This window comes from Nycticebus coucang, chromosome 11 (genome assembly GCF_027406575.1).
Source record: "Nycticebus coucang isolate mNycCou1 chromosome 11, mNycCou1.pri, whole genome shotgun sequence".
In the NCBI taxonomy this organism is placed as follows: Eukaryota; Metazoa; Chordata; class Mammalia; order Primates; family Lorisidae; genus Nycticebus; species Nycticebus coucang.
In genome coordinates this window covers 118,790,916-118,808,287 of record NC_069790.1, presented here as the reverse complement: position 1 = coordinate 118,808,287, position 17,372 = coordinate 118,790,916, and the positions used below count along the sequence as shown (strand labels likewise).

The 17,372-nt window shown below is 41.5% G+C and overlaps 1 protein-coding gene across 3 annotated transcripts in view; it reads right to left on the bottom strand.

Annotated features, from left to right (window-relative positions):
* Nucleotides 1-17,372, bottom strand: part of CUL1 (cullin 1) — a 110,204-nt gene that overhangs the window by 61,064 nt on the left and 31,768 nt on the right. For all 3 annotated transcript variants that reach the window (XM_053608355.1, XM_053608356.1, XM_053608354.1), the window contains exon 2: nt 11,821-12,121. In XM_053608355.1, coding sequence (XP_053464330.1) covers nt 11,821-11,966 — 146 coding nt within the window. In that variant the 5' untranslated portion in view covers nt 11,967-12,121. The remainder of the gene's footprint in view (nt 1-11,820; nt 12,122-17,372) is intronic.

The following is a 17,372-nucleotide window of genomic DNA, read 5'->3' as shown; positions in this document are numbered from 1 at the left end:
ATCAATGAATTTTTAGGGTAGAAATTGACAAGCTGAACATAAAATATATAAAGAAACGGAAAGGACCTAGATTAGTCAACTGTGATATTGAGAAAAAAAAAATTGGAAGACTTAGACTACAAAAAAATTGGAAGACTTAGACTACTTAAGATTTTCATAATGCTACAGTAATCAACTCACTACAAAAAATAAAGACACTAACCAATAACCCTAGACATAGAACCATATTTCCACACCAAAGCAAAAAAAAATGCTAAAAATACTTAACCAAACAAACACATCAAGAAATACGCCAGCTCAGCGCCTGTGGCTCAAGCAGCTAGAGTGCCAGCCACATACACCAGAGCTGGCGGGTTAGAATTTAGCCTGGGCCCACCAAACAACAATGACAACTACAACCAAAAAATAGCCGGGCGTTGTGGTGGGTGCCTGTGGTCCTGGCTACTTGGGAGGCTGAGGCAGGAGTTTGGGGTTGCTGCGAGCTGTGACACTACAGCACTCTACCCAGGGCGACAGCTTGAGAATCTCTTTTGCAGTATTTGGTCGGGACCAGGTTTGAACCTGCCACCTCTGGTATATGGGGCCAGCGCCTTACTCCTCTGAGCCATAGGTGCCGCCCAGAAATACACCATTTCTTAAGGATGAAGCTATCAATGAAAAAGAACCCTGGACATAGAACCATATTTGCACACCAAAGCAACCCATCAAGGAACTCTTTTCAACAAAAAAAGACACTAGAACTTGGTACCCACAGGGGGGAAAAAGTAACCTCAAAGTCTCCCTCCCACTATACATAAATGTTAACTTCAGATAGATCATATGTCTAAATGTAAAAGCCCAAACCACAAAGCAGGAAAACACAGAGTAACTCTGTAATCAAGGTCAAGGTTTCTTAAGTCACAGAAGCAGTAACTGTAAAATAAAAATAAACTAATAAATTAGGCTTCCTCAAGATACAAAACATCTGCTTACCCAAAGATAACATTAAGTAAATGACTAGCAGAGCCTCAGACTTTTTGAGAAAACATTAGCAAAATATTTCTGACAAAACACTGTGGTATTCCAGATATATACAGAGCTACAACTAAATAGTAAAAAGTAAAATATCCTAAAAATAGAAAAAAGGCAGAAGATTTGGACACTTTACAAAAGACAACATAGAAATGGTCAATGAGCATGTGAAAAGGAGCTTAGTGGAGACAAAGTTTACATGGCAGTCCCAACAGGTGTATACTCTTCAAGGAGCAATGAAGCACCTTTGAAAAATGGGGTCAGCTGTGATTTGAACACAGGCCAAGTCAGCAGACAGGTGAGACTCAAAGTGCATCTTGCATAGCACTGATGATGGCACACCTTCATCCGATTTTTATCTTAGCTTTAAATCAATTAAACTACGTGGGGAAAATGTTATTAGAAAAAGCAGATCTTGGTAACAGAAGCTGCCTAAGAGAAAGATATCCAGGGAACCCAGCTCCTCCTCAGGCCTCACTGGAACAATACAAGGTGTCATCTAGAGGGAAGAAATCTCACATTCAAGGAGGAACTTTTAAATGGAAGTATTCCTGAAATACACGTGGTTGCTTTTTCTTGAAGAATGAGCCCTAAAAGGAAGCTACAAAGCAAGTAAGTCTTCCACCAGCTCTCATGATTCAGGCTCACTCTGCTGCCCCCTCATGGAGACCACAGGTACTACCTGCTGTCCCGATATGTGCATACATTGTTATTAAATCACTTAGTCAGTATAAAAACTAAACAAGGCGGTGCCCGAAGCTCAGTGGGTAGGGCACCAGCTACATACGCAGAGGCTGGTGGGTTAGAAACCAGCCGGGGCCAGCTAAAAAACGACAATGACAACTGCAACAACAACAACAAAAAAAATAGCCGGGCGTTGTGGTGGGTGCCTGTAGTCCTACCTACTGGGGAGACTGAGGAGAGAAAACAGCTTAATCCCAAGAATTTGAGGTTGAACTGTGACACCACGGCACTCTACTGAAGGCGACAAAGTGAGACTCTGTCTCAAAAAAAAACTAGACTAATATTTAGGAAAAAATGATCACTTTTAAAGTTATTCTAAAGCAAAAAAATTAAAGTAGAACGTAAGAAAAGATTAAATACAAGAATTCAGATGAAAAAGGAAAATTTAAAACACCAGAGATAAAAGTAAACTAAAAATCAAAAAAGGCAATGAAATGAAAGCTTCATTCAGCCAGACAATGAGTTAGTTGTTTTATATTACACTAAGGCAGCTACAGAGTCTAATAAACCCACACATTTGACTTTTAAAACTTTGGGTTCTTGTCTAAAGACCCCTTGGTAGAGCTTCTTTTGGTAAGAAAGCAGGTTAAGAATCTAAGCAGACATCTGGGCTCTCTCGTTTGGCTGTCTATCTGGGCTGGGGAAATGGTGTAAGGCAGTGGTTCTCAACCTTCCTACTGCCTGGGTCCTTTAATACAGTTCCTGTGGGTCACGACCCACAGGTTGAGAACCGCTGGTGTCTTAAGGTGTACGGTTGTTTATTTTAAAGAGCCAAGCCTAGTTCAGCCTCCAAAATAGGCCTTACAACTCTTCTGTCATCCTAGAAACACTGAATCATTTGCCAAGGCATGTCTTTTCCTGGTTGGTATGCATGAGTGGCTGTGAAAAGGTCCTGCCAGATGTGAAGCTGTCTAAGGCAAGGCTGTAGACTCCTGTCTTTCAGTAGACACTCGTGGGGCACCTGCCCTGCACCAGGTCCCCATCAGTCAGGCCTCAAACAACTCCATGGCACTCACTACCTACTGCTCCGGAAGGCTGCACACAACTACCTGAGACAGAGGGAGTGATGGAATGACAAAGCCAGCTTTCCCAACATCCTGCAAGTGCTTTAAAAAAGCAAAACCAAACAGAACAGATCCATCTTCTGCTACCATTTCTTTCTGAACTGCAACTTAAAAAGTGAAAATTTAAAGGACAAAATTCTATTAAAACCATTTGGAAAGGGCGGCACCTGTGGCTCAAGGAGTAGGGTGCCAGACCCATACTCTGGAGGTGGAGGGTTCAAACCCAGCTCCAGCCAAAAACTGCAAAAAAAAAAAAAAAAAAAAAACCATTTGGAAAGATACTGAATACTAAAAGATGTATTAAAAGTACAGTATCTCCTCTGTCTTTACATGACAACGAATGTACCACCTGTACAAGATGGCAAAAGCAGCAGGCCCACACACCATGCAGTATAATCAGTCCATAGTTAAAAAGAATAAAGTCCTCTCCAGTCCATGGTCAGGCACATTTCTGAAAAGGAATATCCCACACAACGCAAGTAAATTTACTCTAACACCGTACTTAAAAACACTACTTACCATTGATTGTAATGAACTAAAATTTGTTTTAAAAGTCTGAATCAAATTTATAAAAAAAAAAGTATGTTTTTATTAATTTTTAAAAAATCACTTACTGAGACAATTATGTAATATAATAATTTCTGTGAGTTCTTGACAGATACACAGTTTTTCAATCCCTAAAACTATTTTCATAGTACCAGGTCAGTAGTGAAAGGTAGAAAGAATTTTTCAAACTAGGACTTACATTTGCTTAAGAAAAACTAATAAATTATATTGTTAAATGCCTGCTCTATACGCAAAATTTAGAAAGCACAGGAGAGAATTCTTTTTTTTTTTTTGTAGAGACAGAGTCTCACTGTACCGCCCTCGGGTAGAGTGCCGTGGCGTCACACGGCTCACAGCAACCTCTAACTCTTGGGCTTACGCGATTCTCTTGCCTCAGCCTCCCGAGCAGCTGGGACTACAGGCGCCCGCCACAACGCCCGGCTATTTTTTGGTTGCAGTTTGGCCGGGGCTGGGTTTGAACCCGCCACCCTCGGCATATGGGGCTGGCGCCCTACTCACTGAGCCACAGGCGCCGCCCAAGAATTCTTAAAAAATAATCTGTAAGCCAGCACCTAGGCACAGCTGTTTTCACTATGGTGTGTATAAACGTTTTCAGAACCCGACGTATGTTAGCGTTCACAGTTCACAGACCTGTACATCCTACTTTCCCTCAGCAACATATTACGAGTACGGTTCCATGTGAATGAATAACCTTCACTGCATTTTTACTGTCTGTTTATAGTTATATTGAATCCTTAGTGTTGAAGAGCGAGGTTGTTTCCCATTGTTTCCTATTACTGAAAGACACGGAAGAGCCTTGCACATACAATTTTTTCCTTACGATAGTTAGGTTAAAAAATAAGTAAATTGCTAGGCCAAAGTATATTTTTATGTCTTTACCAGTACATCGTTATTTTTTCGAGACAGAGTCTCAAGCTGTCACCCTGGGTAGAGTGCCGTAGCATCAGAGCTCATAGCAACCTCCAATTCTTAGGCTTAAGTGATTCTCTTGCCTCAGCCTCCCAAGTAGCTGGGACTACAGGCATCCGCCACAACACCTGGCTATTTTTTTTGTTGTTACAGTTGTCATTGTTGTTTTAGCTGGCCCGGGCCCAGGTTTGAACTCGCCAGCGCCCTACCCACTGAGCTATGGGCACCGCCCTATCAGTACAATTCTAAACTTCTCTCCAGAAAGATCATAGTCAACTAACACTTCTGCCTTGCACTGTGGGAGGTCAGTCGCCCTCTCTCATCAACACTGGCTATCACCATTTATTTAAAATTGTTTTCAACCTGATCAGTTATAAAAATCTCATTTTAATTCTTCCTTGTTTTAAGGTTTAACATTTTCCCATATGCTTACTATTTCCATTTCTTCTTTCTGTGAACCAGTTATGTCCTTCTGAACCCTAAACACTGGACAAGGGTACATGTGTATAAATGGTAGTTTACATTTGAAATACATGTTGAAAAACTCTTGTATGTTTAGGTCATTTGACGTAAGCCACTCTTACTAGGTGCGAAAAGTCAGACTCATGTTAAGACTCCAAGATAAAGAGTGCATGAAAAATGTACAAACACATTTGTTAGGACAGTTAGTTATTCCAAAGTGGACATGTATCATCATTGATTTATTTTGAAAATAATTTGTTATGCCTTCCCTATTTGATCTGCTTCCCTATCAGATTTTGATTTTCTATGAAGGAGAGAATTTTGCAGCAGGCGGGCAAAGTAGGGTACTGGCCCTGAACACTCGCCCTGCACCCCCAGATCCTGCATCAGAAAGGAAACAATAGCGTGCTGACCTGAGCAGAGTGGTGGTGGCAGCGGCGCCCAGCAGCAGCAGGGACCAGTGCGTCCTGGCATGTTGTGCCTACAAAAGCATGTGCTGCAGGCCGCCAAGAGCGCAGCAGACTGACTCTGGGCAAAACAAGTGCCTCTAACCCCAGCAATCATCAATCGTATCACAGAATGGAGGGATAAGTGTGACTATAAGTGTGCTTAAGTTATGACGTAGTAAGACGTAAGCAGCCAAGACTAGGAAACATGAATGAGATCCTTATGGTAGGGTACTGGTGGGGGAAAAGACAACCTTGGAGAACACAGGGGAAGGAAAATAGTTTTTGGCAATACAGGGAGAAAAACAGAAACGTTAAAGTTTATGAGAATTCAGGAAGAAAGAAAAAGGAGAGCTGGGCGGTGCCTGTGGCTCAATGAGTAAGTAGGGCACCAGTCCCACATTCCGAGGGTAGCAGGTTCGAACCCAGCCCCAGCCAAACTGCAACAAAAAATAGCCAGGCGTTGTGGCGGGTACCTGTAGTCCCAGCTACTCAGGAGGCAGAGGCAAGAGAATCGCCTAAGCCTAAGAGCTGGAGGTTGCTATAAGCTGTGGACTGAGGGTGACAAAGTGAGACTCTGTCTCTTAAAAAAAAAAAGGAGAGAAAGATTATCACCATGAAAGCTTTTACTGATTGCCAGGAGAAGCTAAAATTATAGAGGTATATGACAGCTACAGAAAAAAAAATTTGACCTAGAACCAAGGGACAGGTAAGCCTGGGCCCAGCAAGACAAACGGAAACCTCCAAGAGATGATCTGACACCTTTTCTCGACAGACTGGACCCCCCACACTTCCCTGCACCCCTGTGTACCTCTCCTCTAGGCAGAGCCCACTTGTGCTGTCTGAGCAGGCACAGCACCTAAAATAGAATGCTGTCAATAAACTGAATAAGAAATTTCATTACCTGTTTCAAGTTCAAAAGGAAACCTACTATTATTTTACCCACCTACATGGAATGCCCTCCTATATTGGGGTCAGGGGGGGAGCAGAGTTCTTACATTGTAACTATATGCATGTAAGCCACAGAAAACTATAATTGAGGGTGGCGCCTGTGGCTCAGTCGGTGGGGTGCCGGCCCCATGTACCGAGGGTGGTGGGTTCAAACCCGGCCCCGGCTGAACTGCAACCAAAAAATAGCCAGGCATTGTGGCAGGTGCCTGTAGTCCCAGCTACTTGGGAGGCTGAGGCAAGAGAATCGCTGAAGCCCAGGAGTTGGAGGTTGCTGTGAGCTGTGTGATGCCACGGCACTCTACCGAGGGTCATAAAGTGAGACTCTGTCTCTACAAAAAAAAAAAAACTATAATTGAATAGTTAGTTGGAAGTGCTGAACTGACAGACACAGTGGGGAGCTGAAGGGCTAAAACTTCAGAAGAATAAAATGAAACCCTTAAGAAGTGGCTAAAAACTTATTGAACTAGATCCTTCTGTTTGTAGATGTTCTGGGATTTTTTTTCTTTCCCTATATTACTTTCTCTCTTTTGCCATTTTGAACTGAAAAAAATCAAGAAAAATGTTTATGCTGTATAATAAAATCCACCTTCCTATTATAGCAACACAAATACCAGAGGTTGGTTATTTATTTTACGTCCAGAATTAGGTTGCTTTCTCTAGAAAACACATATGCTTCTCTAGGATAAACAAGGGGTAAAAAACTAGCTGTCAGCTATTAGCCGGAGTCACATGAAGGAAAAGGATTCTTCCTTTTTCTCTTACCCAGTTTTCCTTTCCAACCCATTTCCTTTACCAACTGCTGATGAGATGTGTCTAATTTTGAAGAATGATACTAGAACAGTGAGACACACTGCCAGCTTTTTCTTCCCTAAAACAAAAGCACCTGAAACATAACCTCACAACTGCAAATTTTGGATGTCAGGGTGAACAAGCTATTAGGGAACTGTTTTAAAACACAATGCGGTAAGCAGCTATGAGGAGATCCAACATACACCAGTAAGGGAACGTGTCTTTTTTTTTGTAGAGACAGAGTGTCACTGTACCGCCCTCAGGTAGAGCGCCGTGGCATCACACGGCTCACAGCAACCTCTAACTCTTGGGCTTACGCGATTCTCTTGCCTCAGCCTCCCGAGCAGCTGGGACTACAGGCGCCCGCCACAACGCCCGGCTATTTTTTGGTTGCAGTTTGGCCGGGGCTGGGTTTGAACACGCCACCCTCGGCATATGGGGCCAGCGCCCTACTCACTGAGCCACAGGCGCCACCCAGGGAACGCTTCTTGAAAAACTGCCCTGTTACGCAAGCTGGGGTGAGGGTGAAACCGAAGTAATAGCAACATACAGGTATGTTCAACATGGCCTGTACTTTAAATAGTATAAACAACGTGAAGATGGCTCCAGAAAAATATGACAGATGACTTAAAGTTCTTCCAGAGCTCATAATTACACTGATAATTGTAAATGCAGATGAAGGTATAGTTTTATGATTTTCAATAACTAAATTAATAAACACAAAAGTATATATTCTATCAACCATTTTGTCTCCCAACATATTGAAGAATTGAGCATATGTGTTTCTTTGGAACTTCATAAAGAAAATATGGAAATCTAAAACTTAGAGGAATATGATCCATTCAAATATAACAGCTGTAAGTCTGCCAAGCTCATGGCTCACGCCAGCAACCTTAGCCAACGTGCTGAGGCAGGTGGACTGCTTGAGCTCTGGAGTTCCAGACCAGCCTAAGCAAGAGCAAGACCCCATCTCTACTAAAAATAGAAAACCTAGGCGGTCATTGTTGACGGCAGCCTGTAGTCCCAGCTACTTGGGAAGCTGAGGCAAAAGGATTGCTCAAGTCCAAGACTTTGAGGTTGCTGTGAGCTATGAGGCGACAGCACTCTACCCAGGGCAACTGAGTCAGACTCAGTCTCAAAAAAAATTTAAAAAGCTAAAGTCTATATAGAGACAAAGGCAGCTTCTATAATCAGACTGTTAAGAATTTTAGCATCAGGGCAGCGCCTGTGGCTCAAGGAGTAGGGTGCCCGTCCCATATGCCAGAGGTGGCAGGTCAAACCCAGCCCCGGCCAATAACCAAAAAAAAGAATTTTAGCATCAACATCATTTCTTACCACTGGCTGCTATAACAATGAGGTGAGTTCCTCAAACTTTTAGACACCTGGTTTCTGAGATCGATAGAAGAGAGATACCATCACCAACTGTCAGGGGTGGTATAAGCCTCAAGAGAAGCGCATGGTTCCCAGAATAATGCCTGACACACAGCACTCAAGCTGTAGCCATCACTTCATAAATAATATCTAACATAGGGCGGCGCCTGTGGCTCAGTGAGTAGGGCACCGGCCCCATATGCCGAGGGTGGCGGGTTCAAACCCAGCCCTGGCCAAACTGCAACAACAAAATAGCCGAGCGTTGTGGCGGGTGCCTGTAGTCCCAGCTGCTCGGGAGGCTGAGGCAGGAGAATCGCGTAAGCCCAAGAGTTGGAGGTTGCTGTGAGCCGCGTGTGACGCCACGGCACTCTACCCAAGGGCGGTACAGTGAGACTCTGTCTCTACAAAAAAAAAAAAAAATCATAATAATAATAATAATAATAATATCTAACATATTAAAGTAAGATATTTCAGACTCAGTATAGTCTTCAATTTTAATAAATATTAAAGCTGTTATCTTTAATAATATTGAAGCTGTTATCTTCTCAGTAAAAAGTGGAAGGAAAAAATAATACCCAATATAAGAGTGGCAGTCCTTGTAAAAGGTGCAGCTACTAGAATAACTATAAATTGTAAGAATTTAATCATTTGTAGAATAAAAGACTTCAGTCATTCCTCAAGCATACAGAGTCTCTACTTTCTGAGTCCTACAAGCAAAAATATTCTAGACGAAGGACTAATCTGATTTTGTCAAAAACCACATATTAAGAAATTTCCTCACAAGAATGGAGAAGCATGAATCCTATGTACTCAATTTTGATATGAGGACAATGACAATTAAGGTTAGGGGGGGGGGAAACAGAAAGAGGGACGGAGGGAGGGGGGTGGGGCCTTGGTGTGTGTCACACTTTATGGGGGCAAGACATGATTGCAAGAGGGACTTTACCTAATAATTGCAATCAGTGTAACCTGGCTTATTGTACCCTCAATGAATCCCCAACAATAAAAAAAAAAAAAGAAATTTCCTAGAAATACATCAGCCATGAAATTTCCTTGGTCTTGACAGTAGTGCTCTCCTGGTTTTCGGGATACCAGAAACCCAACTAAATGTCTTGTCTCACCACTGGAATCACCACCATCTTCAGCTCTATTACTTAGAAGAGGTTAAAAAAAAAAAAAAGTCATACCTAGTAAAACATAATCTGTTGGGTGGAATAACATCAATACTATCTATCCCCTCACTTAGCAAACACTATTTTCATTTAAAGCATTCTACATATATACCTTAGAGAAATGAAAACATACAGCCACATAAAAACTTCTAATGTTCATAACCATATTCATAATTACCCAAAAGTAGCACCACTGATGAATGGATAAACTAAATGCAGAATAACCATACAATTCAGTCACAAAAAGCAAGGACACACGCTACAAGGATGAAGCTGAAAAACAGTATGCTCAGCGAAAGAAGCCAGAACACCGTCCAAAATGTCTGGAATAGGCGAATTCATAGACCCACAAAGCAGATCAGTAGTTGAAAGGGACTGGAGGGAAGAGGAAGGGACTGCTAAAGGGCACGAGTTATCTTTGGGGGCATGATGAAAATGTTCTAGAATTAATGGCACAGTTGCACAATTCTGTAAATATACTGAGAATCACTCCATTGTAAACTTTACCAAAGGATGAATTATATCTCAATTAAATTAGGGGCTTTGCTTTGCTTTAGGACAGAGTCTCACTCTGTCACCCTAGCTAGAGTACACTGGTATAGTTCACAGCAACCTCAAATTCCTGGGTTCAAACAATCCTCCTGCCTCAGCCTCTGGCCATGTGCGCCCATACTCCTGGCTAATTTTTTCTATTTTTTTGTAGAGACAAGGTCTGGCTCTTGCTTAGGATGGTCTCAAACTCCTGGCCTCAATCATTCCTCCTGCCTTGACCTCCCGAGTATAAAGCTCTTAATTTTTTCAAATGTTCTATAGGCTAGGCGAAGTAGCTCACACCTGTAATCCCAGTACTCTAGATTCAGTAGCAATGTGCTCTCTTCTGAGTTAGCTTACTCTAATTTCGGTTTTACATTTGTATGGAATACAGAAACTCTTCAAATTAAACAGTGTATGAATAGCAGGAGCAACTTTTTTTACACACTCATAACTTTTGCAACACACGGCATAGTCCCTTATACACATCATGGACTTTATAATAGATGAATGAAATACTTTTAATACCATATTTGTAAAACAGGACAGTGGTTCTCAACCTTCCTAATGCCACGGCCCTTTAATACAGTTCCTGTGGGTCGCGACACACAGGTTAAGAGCTGCTGCTCTATGTGCTATCCCTTTAGAGATCAACCAGATCAACAAACTTTTCCTGTAAAGGGCTAGATAATAAATATTATAGGTGGTGTCACCTGTGCCTCAGCGGGTAAGGCGCCAGCCACATACACCCAGGGTGGCAAGTCTGAACCCGGCCTAGGCCAGCTAAACAACGACAACTGCAACAAAAAAAATAGCTGGGCGTTGTGGTGGGCGCCTGTAGTCCCAGCTCCTTGGGAGGCTGAGGCAAGAGAATCGCTTCAGTCCAAGAGTTTGAGGTTGCTGTGAGGTGTGACACCACGGCACTCTACCAAGGGTAACACAATGAGACTCTGTCTCAAATACATAAATTAATTAATTAAATAAGATATTTTAGGCTTTGTGGGCCAGACGGTTTCTGATACAACTATTCAACTCTGTTCTCACAACACAAAGGCAGTCACAGACAATATATAAATGAAAAGATAAACTAATGACTTCCCCCCCTCCTTTAGACCAGCACTGTCCAACAGAACTTTTTACCATTGACACAAATATCCTATTATCTGAATATGAATACCTGCAATATGGCTACTGCAATTAAGGAAACAAATTTTTGTCTGAAAGAACTTTCTACAATAACATAAATATTCTATTATCTGACTACTGAGCATTTGCAATGACTACTGCAGCTAAGGAACTAGACGTTTAAGTGATTGTAAAAGGAAACAGCCACGTGACTACTGGTCCTACTGACCAGCACTGCATTAGACTACGCACAAGCCAATTTTACCCACATGTGACTACTGGTCCTACTGACCAGCACTGCATTAGTCTACGCACAAGCCAATTTTACCCACATGTGACTACTGGTCCTACTGACCAGCACTGCATTAGTCTACGCACAAGCCAATTTTACCCACATGTGACTACTGGTCCTACTGACCAGCACTGCATTAGACTACGCACAAGCCAATTTTACCCACATGTGAGTACTGGTCCTACTGACCAGCACTGCATAAGACTACGCACAAGCCAATTATACTCTGTTCAAAAAAACTTAAAACTAAAAATGAATTCTGATTACTTTACAGAATGAACCGGGAAGAAAAAACATGATGGAAAAATTCCTAATAATTCATACATCATTAATAGTAAATAATCAAAATTCTAAGCAAATCAACCGGCACTCAGGCAGGAGGATACGTGTAGAGTTCCATGTATCTGGACTTCGCCATGCTCTGTCGGGTGTACACCTGCTGTATGCCAGCTCTGAGATCATCCCAGATCTGGTCCAGGCCAATCTGTTTCAGGCCATGTGGGTTCTGGCTCCTGGTTGACGACATTGTCATGGATGCTCTAAAGTCGTCCAGTGCAGCAATCCTTATTCAAAATACAGCTAGTTCTCCATTAGATGAAAATACACAGTACCATTCCAAATGTATTCACAGCAGCTCAGAAAGGATGTCCTTTAAGTGTAAAGAATGAAATCTCATTGCAGGCAAACCTGAAGAAGAAATAAAAGGAGTTAATAAATGCTAACACCCGGGGGTAGGCAACAGTGACGCACACTGGTAGGAAATTCAGTCTACAGTCTTTGGCAGGGACCCTCTAATCCAGAGATCCCCTCTCTTTGCAGAAACACACTCATTAATTAATGGTCTGTATATAAAAATGTGCTTATTTAGACCTTTTGTTCAAAATTATTAAGACCCTTAGCACTCACGAGGAAAGCGGGGTGAAACTTAGCACAAGCACAACTAACTCTGTTGCCTTTCTTTGCCTGCGAAGTTAACAAAACGTTATCGCTTTATCTATATGACAATTAGAAAGACTAACTCAAAAGAAAAAAGGGCACAATACTCAGAAACACAACTGCTAATAAATAAGAAATCCCATTCAATCTCACTAGTAATCTGTGAATTTTGGTAATTTTTCACATAATACTTGGCAAGAATATAAATGTTGGTAAGGCTGAAGATGAAGGGAAATGGGCACTCCCTTTTTAAAAGGGTAATTTCACAAGAATTACCGAAATTTAAAATGTACCTTGGGTTTCATTCTCAGGTCCACACAAACTAAAGATAACGTGGTCTTGGATTAATAACTCACTTTCTCTAAGCCTCCATTTCCTAGTCTGCAAAATTGAGGCAAATTATTCTCCTCAAATGGTGGTTTTAGAGCACAGTAAGTGGGCGGCGCCTGTGGCTCAGTCGGTAAGGCGCCGGCCCCATATACCGAGGGTGACGGGTTCAAACCCGGCCCCGGCCAAACTGCAACCAAAAAATAGCCGGGCGTTGTGGCGGGCGCCTGTAGTCCCAGCTGCTCGGGAGGCTGAGGCAAGAGAATCGCTTAAGCCCAGGAGTTGGAGGTTGCTGTGAGCCGTGTGAGGCCACGGCACTCTACCGAGGGCCATAAAGTGAGACCCTGTCTCTACAAAAAAATAAAATAAAATAGAGCACAGTAAGTAAAGCAAACAGACAGCCTTCAGAATGGGAGAGGATTTTTGCAGGTTATGCTTCCAACAAAGGTCTGATAACTAGAATCCACAGAGAACTCAAACTAATCAATAAGAACAGAACAAATAACCCCTTTTCTATGTGAGCAAGAGACTTAAACAGAAACTTCTCTGATGAAGACAGGCGCATGGCCTACAAACACATGAAAAAAATGCTCATCATCACAAGACATGATTGCAAGAGGGACTTTACCTAACAAATGCAATGAGTGTAACCTGGCTTATTGTACCCTCAATGAATCCCCAACAATAAAAAAAAACAAAAACCTGAAAAAAAAAATGCTCATCATCCTTAATCATCTGAGAAATGCAAATCAAAACCACTTTAAGGAAAAAAAAAAAACACTTTGAGATATCATCTAACTCCATTAAGATTAGCCCACATCACAAAATGCCAAAAGTACAGATGTTGGCGTGGATGTGGAGAGAAGGGAACGCTTCTACACTGCTGGTGGAAATGCAAACTAATACGACCTTTTTGGAAAGAAGTTTAGAGAATACTCAAGGAACTAAAAGTAGACCTACCGTTCGATCCTGTAATTCCTCTACTAGGTATATACCCAGATGATCCAAAAAGTATTTTATAACAAAGACATTTGCACCAGAATGTCTATTGCAGCCCAATTCATAATTGCCAAGACATGGAAACAGCCCAAGTGCCCATCAACCCATGAATGGATTAACAGTAGTGGTATATGTACACCATGGAATACTATGCAGCCATAAAAAAAGATGGAGACGTCACATCTTTTATGTTCACATGGATGGAGCTGGAAAATAATCTTCTTAGTAAAGTATCTTAAGAATGGAAAAAAAGTATCCAATGTACTCAATACTACTATGAAATCAATATATAATAACCCACACATTCGTATGAATGGTAAAACGTAACTGCAGTCCAGAAAGTGGAAGGTAAGAGGAGAGGAAAGGGGAGGGGGGAGGAGGGTAGGGATTTGGGGGACATCACCTAATGTGCATGACGCAATGGTACATTTCAAAGCTATTAAGAAAAGAGTATAATTGTGATGGATGTGTTATTTAGTTCAATGTAAGTATTTCACATTGTATATCAAATCAGTACACTGAAACCCATAAATGCATCAATGTACATAGTTATGATTTTAAAAAAATGCAAAAAAAGGTGGTTTTAGAGTTAAAGATAAAATATTTAACACATAGTAAGTAAATGCTTAACAAATGACAGTGGCTATTATTCCTAAGTATATGATGCTACTGTAAAATACAATTTATAATGCTTTAGGATCTTAGATCCATAAATAAAGAATCTTAGGCATTCCATGCTGTATTAAATGGGCATTATACAGACAAACTTTAAGGACTGTTTATGAACATCACACCCAATGTAAAGCTTTTAAACAAGTATTTCCTTCTTTCTTTTTTTTTTGAGACAGAGTCGCACTATGTAGCCCTGGGTAGAGTGCTGTGGCATCACAGCTCACAGCAACCTCAAATTTTTGAGCTTAAGCGATTCTCTTGCCTCAGCCTCCAAGTAGCTGGGACTACAGGCGACTGCCACAAGGCCCAGCTATTTTGTTGTTGTAGTTGTCATTGTTGTTTGGCAGGCCGAGGCCAGATTCAAACCTGCCAGCCCTGGTGTGTGTGGCTGGTGCCCTAGCTGCTGAGCTATAGGTGCCAAGCCAACAAATATTTCTTTTTTTTTTTTGGCCGGGGCTGGGTTTGAACCCGCCACCTCCAATGTATGGGACTGGAGCCCTACTCCTTGAGCCACAGGCGCCACCCGCCAACAAATATTTCTAATGCATTAACAGGAAAACATGTTCTGCTCTGTCCCCCAAATGCCATTCTCTATCAGTGCTACCCATCTTATTAAGTGGCAACTCCACGTCAGAAACACGGCAATTATTCTGATGCCTCATTTTTCACATTCAAGTGCTATTGATTTTAACTTTCGAGTCTTTCAAATCTATTTCCTCCCCTAGTAATCACCATTGTCTTACCTGAACCACTACTTTAGAGGTCTGAACTAGACACCCCTCATACCTCCCATGCCTATGTGTGTGTGTGTGTGTGTACCATCCCTACATTCATTCTTGATAATTAAGTCTGAACTTAATCCTAACATGTTGTCATCCTGAGAGCAAGAAGCAGCCAAGGTCAAGTCTGAAGCAGGGATATCCTTAATAAAGCACAATCATATCAGACCTTTTTCTCTCTCTCCATTTGCTTCTTATAAAACTCTCCCCCTCCTTCACCTCCATACAGACTCACCCCCAATCCCCTTCTCCTTTCCGCTCCTGAGGATCTTTACATCTGCCACTGCCTCTGCCTGGAACATCCTGCTTCTTTACTAAGCTGCCATCCAGTCATACTTTACTTCACAAGAGACTTACCAGGAAGTCCCAGAGAGGTTCAGGTTTACCCATTACATGGGATAGTCCCTTCTGAACACTTATCCTAGGTCATTATTCTGTACTTGTTAATTTACTGTAACTCTCTCAACTTCACTGGTGTGAAAGACCCACAGATACAGACCATATTTTTTTTAGGGAGAGTTTTACTTTGTTGCCCTCGGTAGAGTACCATGGTGTCATAGCTCACAGCAACCTCAAACTCTTTGGTTCAAGCGATCCTCTTGCCTCAACCTCCCAAATAGGTGGGACTACAGGCACCTGACAAAATGCCCTGCTAGTTTTAGAGATGGGGTCTCGCAGTCTCCAACTCCTGAGCTTAGGCAATCCAACCACCTCGACCTCTCAGAGTGCTAAGATTACAGGTGTGAGCCACTGTGCCTCAACTAGCACAGACCATATTATCTTGATAATCTAGAAAAGAGACCAGCACACGGCTCAAAAAATGTCATACATGAATAAAAGAATAAATTAAGGAACTGAAAAGTAATTATTTTTTTAAGGATTTAGAAATAAAAAAGTGCTGGGCAGCGCCTGTGGCTCAGTGAGCAGGGCACCGGCCCATATACCGAGGGTGGCGGCTCTGGCCAAACTGCCAGACAAACAAAAAAATAGCCAGGTATTATGGCGGGCGCCTGTAGTCCCAGCTACTCGGGAGGCTGAGGCAAGAGAATCACTTCTAAGCCTAAGAGCTGGAGGTTGCTGTGAGCTGTGATACCATGGCACTCTACTGAGGGCAACAAAGCGAGACTCTATCTCTAAAATAAATAAATAAATACTAGAAATAATAATAGAGTGCCAGTATCATCAAGCATCTATCTGAACTTGCTCAAAATCCTCCTTTAGAATCTCCACAAAATTCTGTCTTGTTTCTTTTAAACTTTTTCCTTCAAACGCTAGATTTTAGGCTAAAATTTATTTCTTGCCATTTCATTTAGTAATAGTTTATTATTCTGGTCATTACAAATGTATACATATCTTAATGTAGTGTTTCAACAGGAGAATTACAGCACTTTAGTGACCATTTATAGTTATTTAACAAATATTTACTAAGAGACTACTGAACGCCAAGCACTGTCCTAGGCCCCTGGCTATACAAAATTTATAGTAAAGGAAAACAGACATAGTCTGCTTTCATTATACTACAATTATGGAATGAAGTGTCCTTTCTTAGAAGCTAAGACATAAAAACTTTTAGTACATGATCTACTTGTAAACTGGAAACTTTGATGTACCATGCATTTGTGGACCCAAAGCATTTGTTCACTAAGAGTCAAATACAGTCACAGAGGATTAGAGGTTAACCTTAAAGATAGTTCTGGCCCTTTCTTTTTCAGATGTAGAAACTGATTCAAAGAAGCAATTAAACTTGGCGAGATTATAATGCTACAAAGGAGCAGGACCACAAGCCAGGTTTCTGGGTTCTCAAGCCAATATACATACTCTAGTCTGAATTTTAGGTTATTTTTAAGGGGTCAGTGAACAGTGAAACCCTGAACAGTCACATAACAAAAAAGATTTATCAATTGCCTACTTATTAAGCTAAGAAACCCAAACAGCTCCATAAAAAGAGCTAACAGTCTCACTAGAGACCATTCTTCTAAGTTTCACAAGAATGGAAACCAAACACCACATGTACTCGATAAACACCTAAACTGGACTCAGTTGACTGACACTTTATGTGCACATCTGGAAATACAACTCAATGGAAATAAATTAAGTAGGAGGGTAGAAGAGGGGCTGGGTAAATTCACACCTAATTAGTACAATGCACTCAATCTGGGTGAAGGGCACACTTTTAACTTTGACTTAAAATGTACAAAAGCAAATTATGTAATCAAACTCTGTGT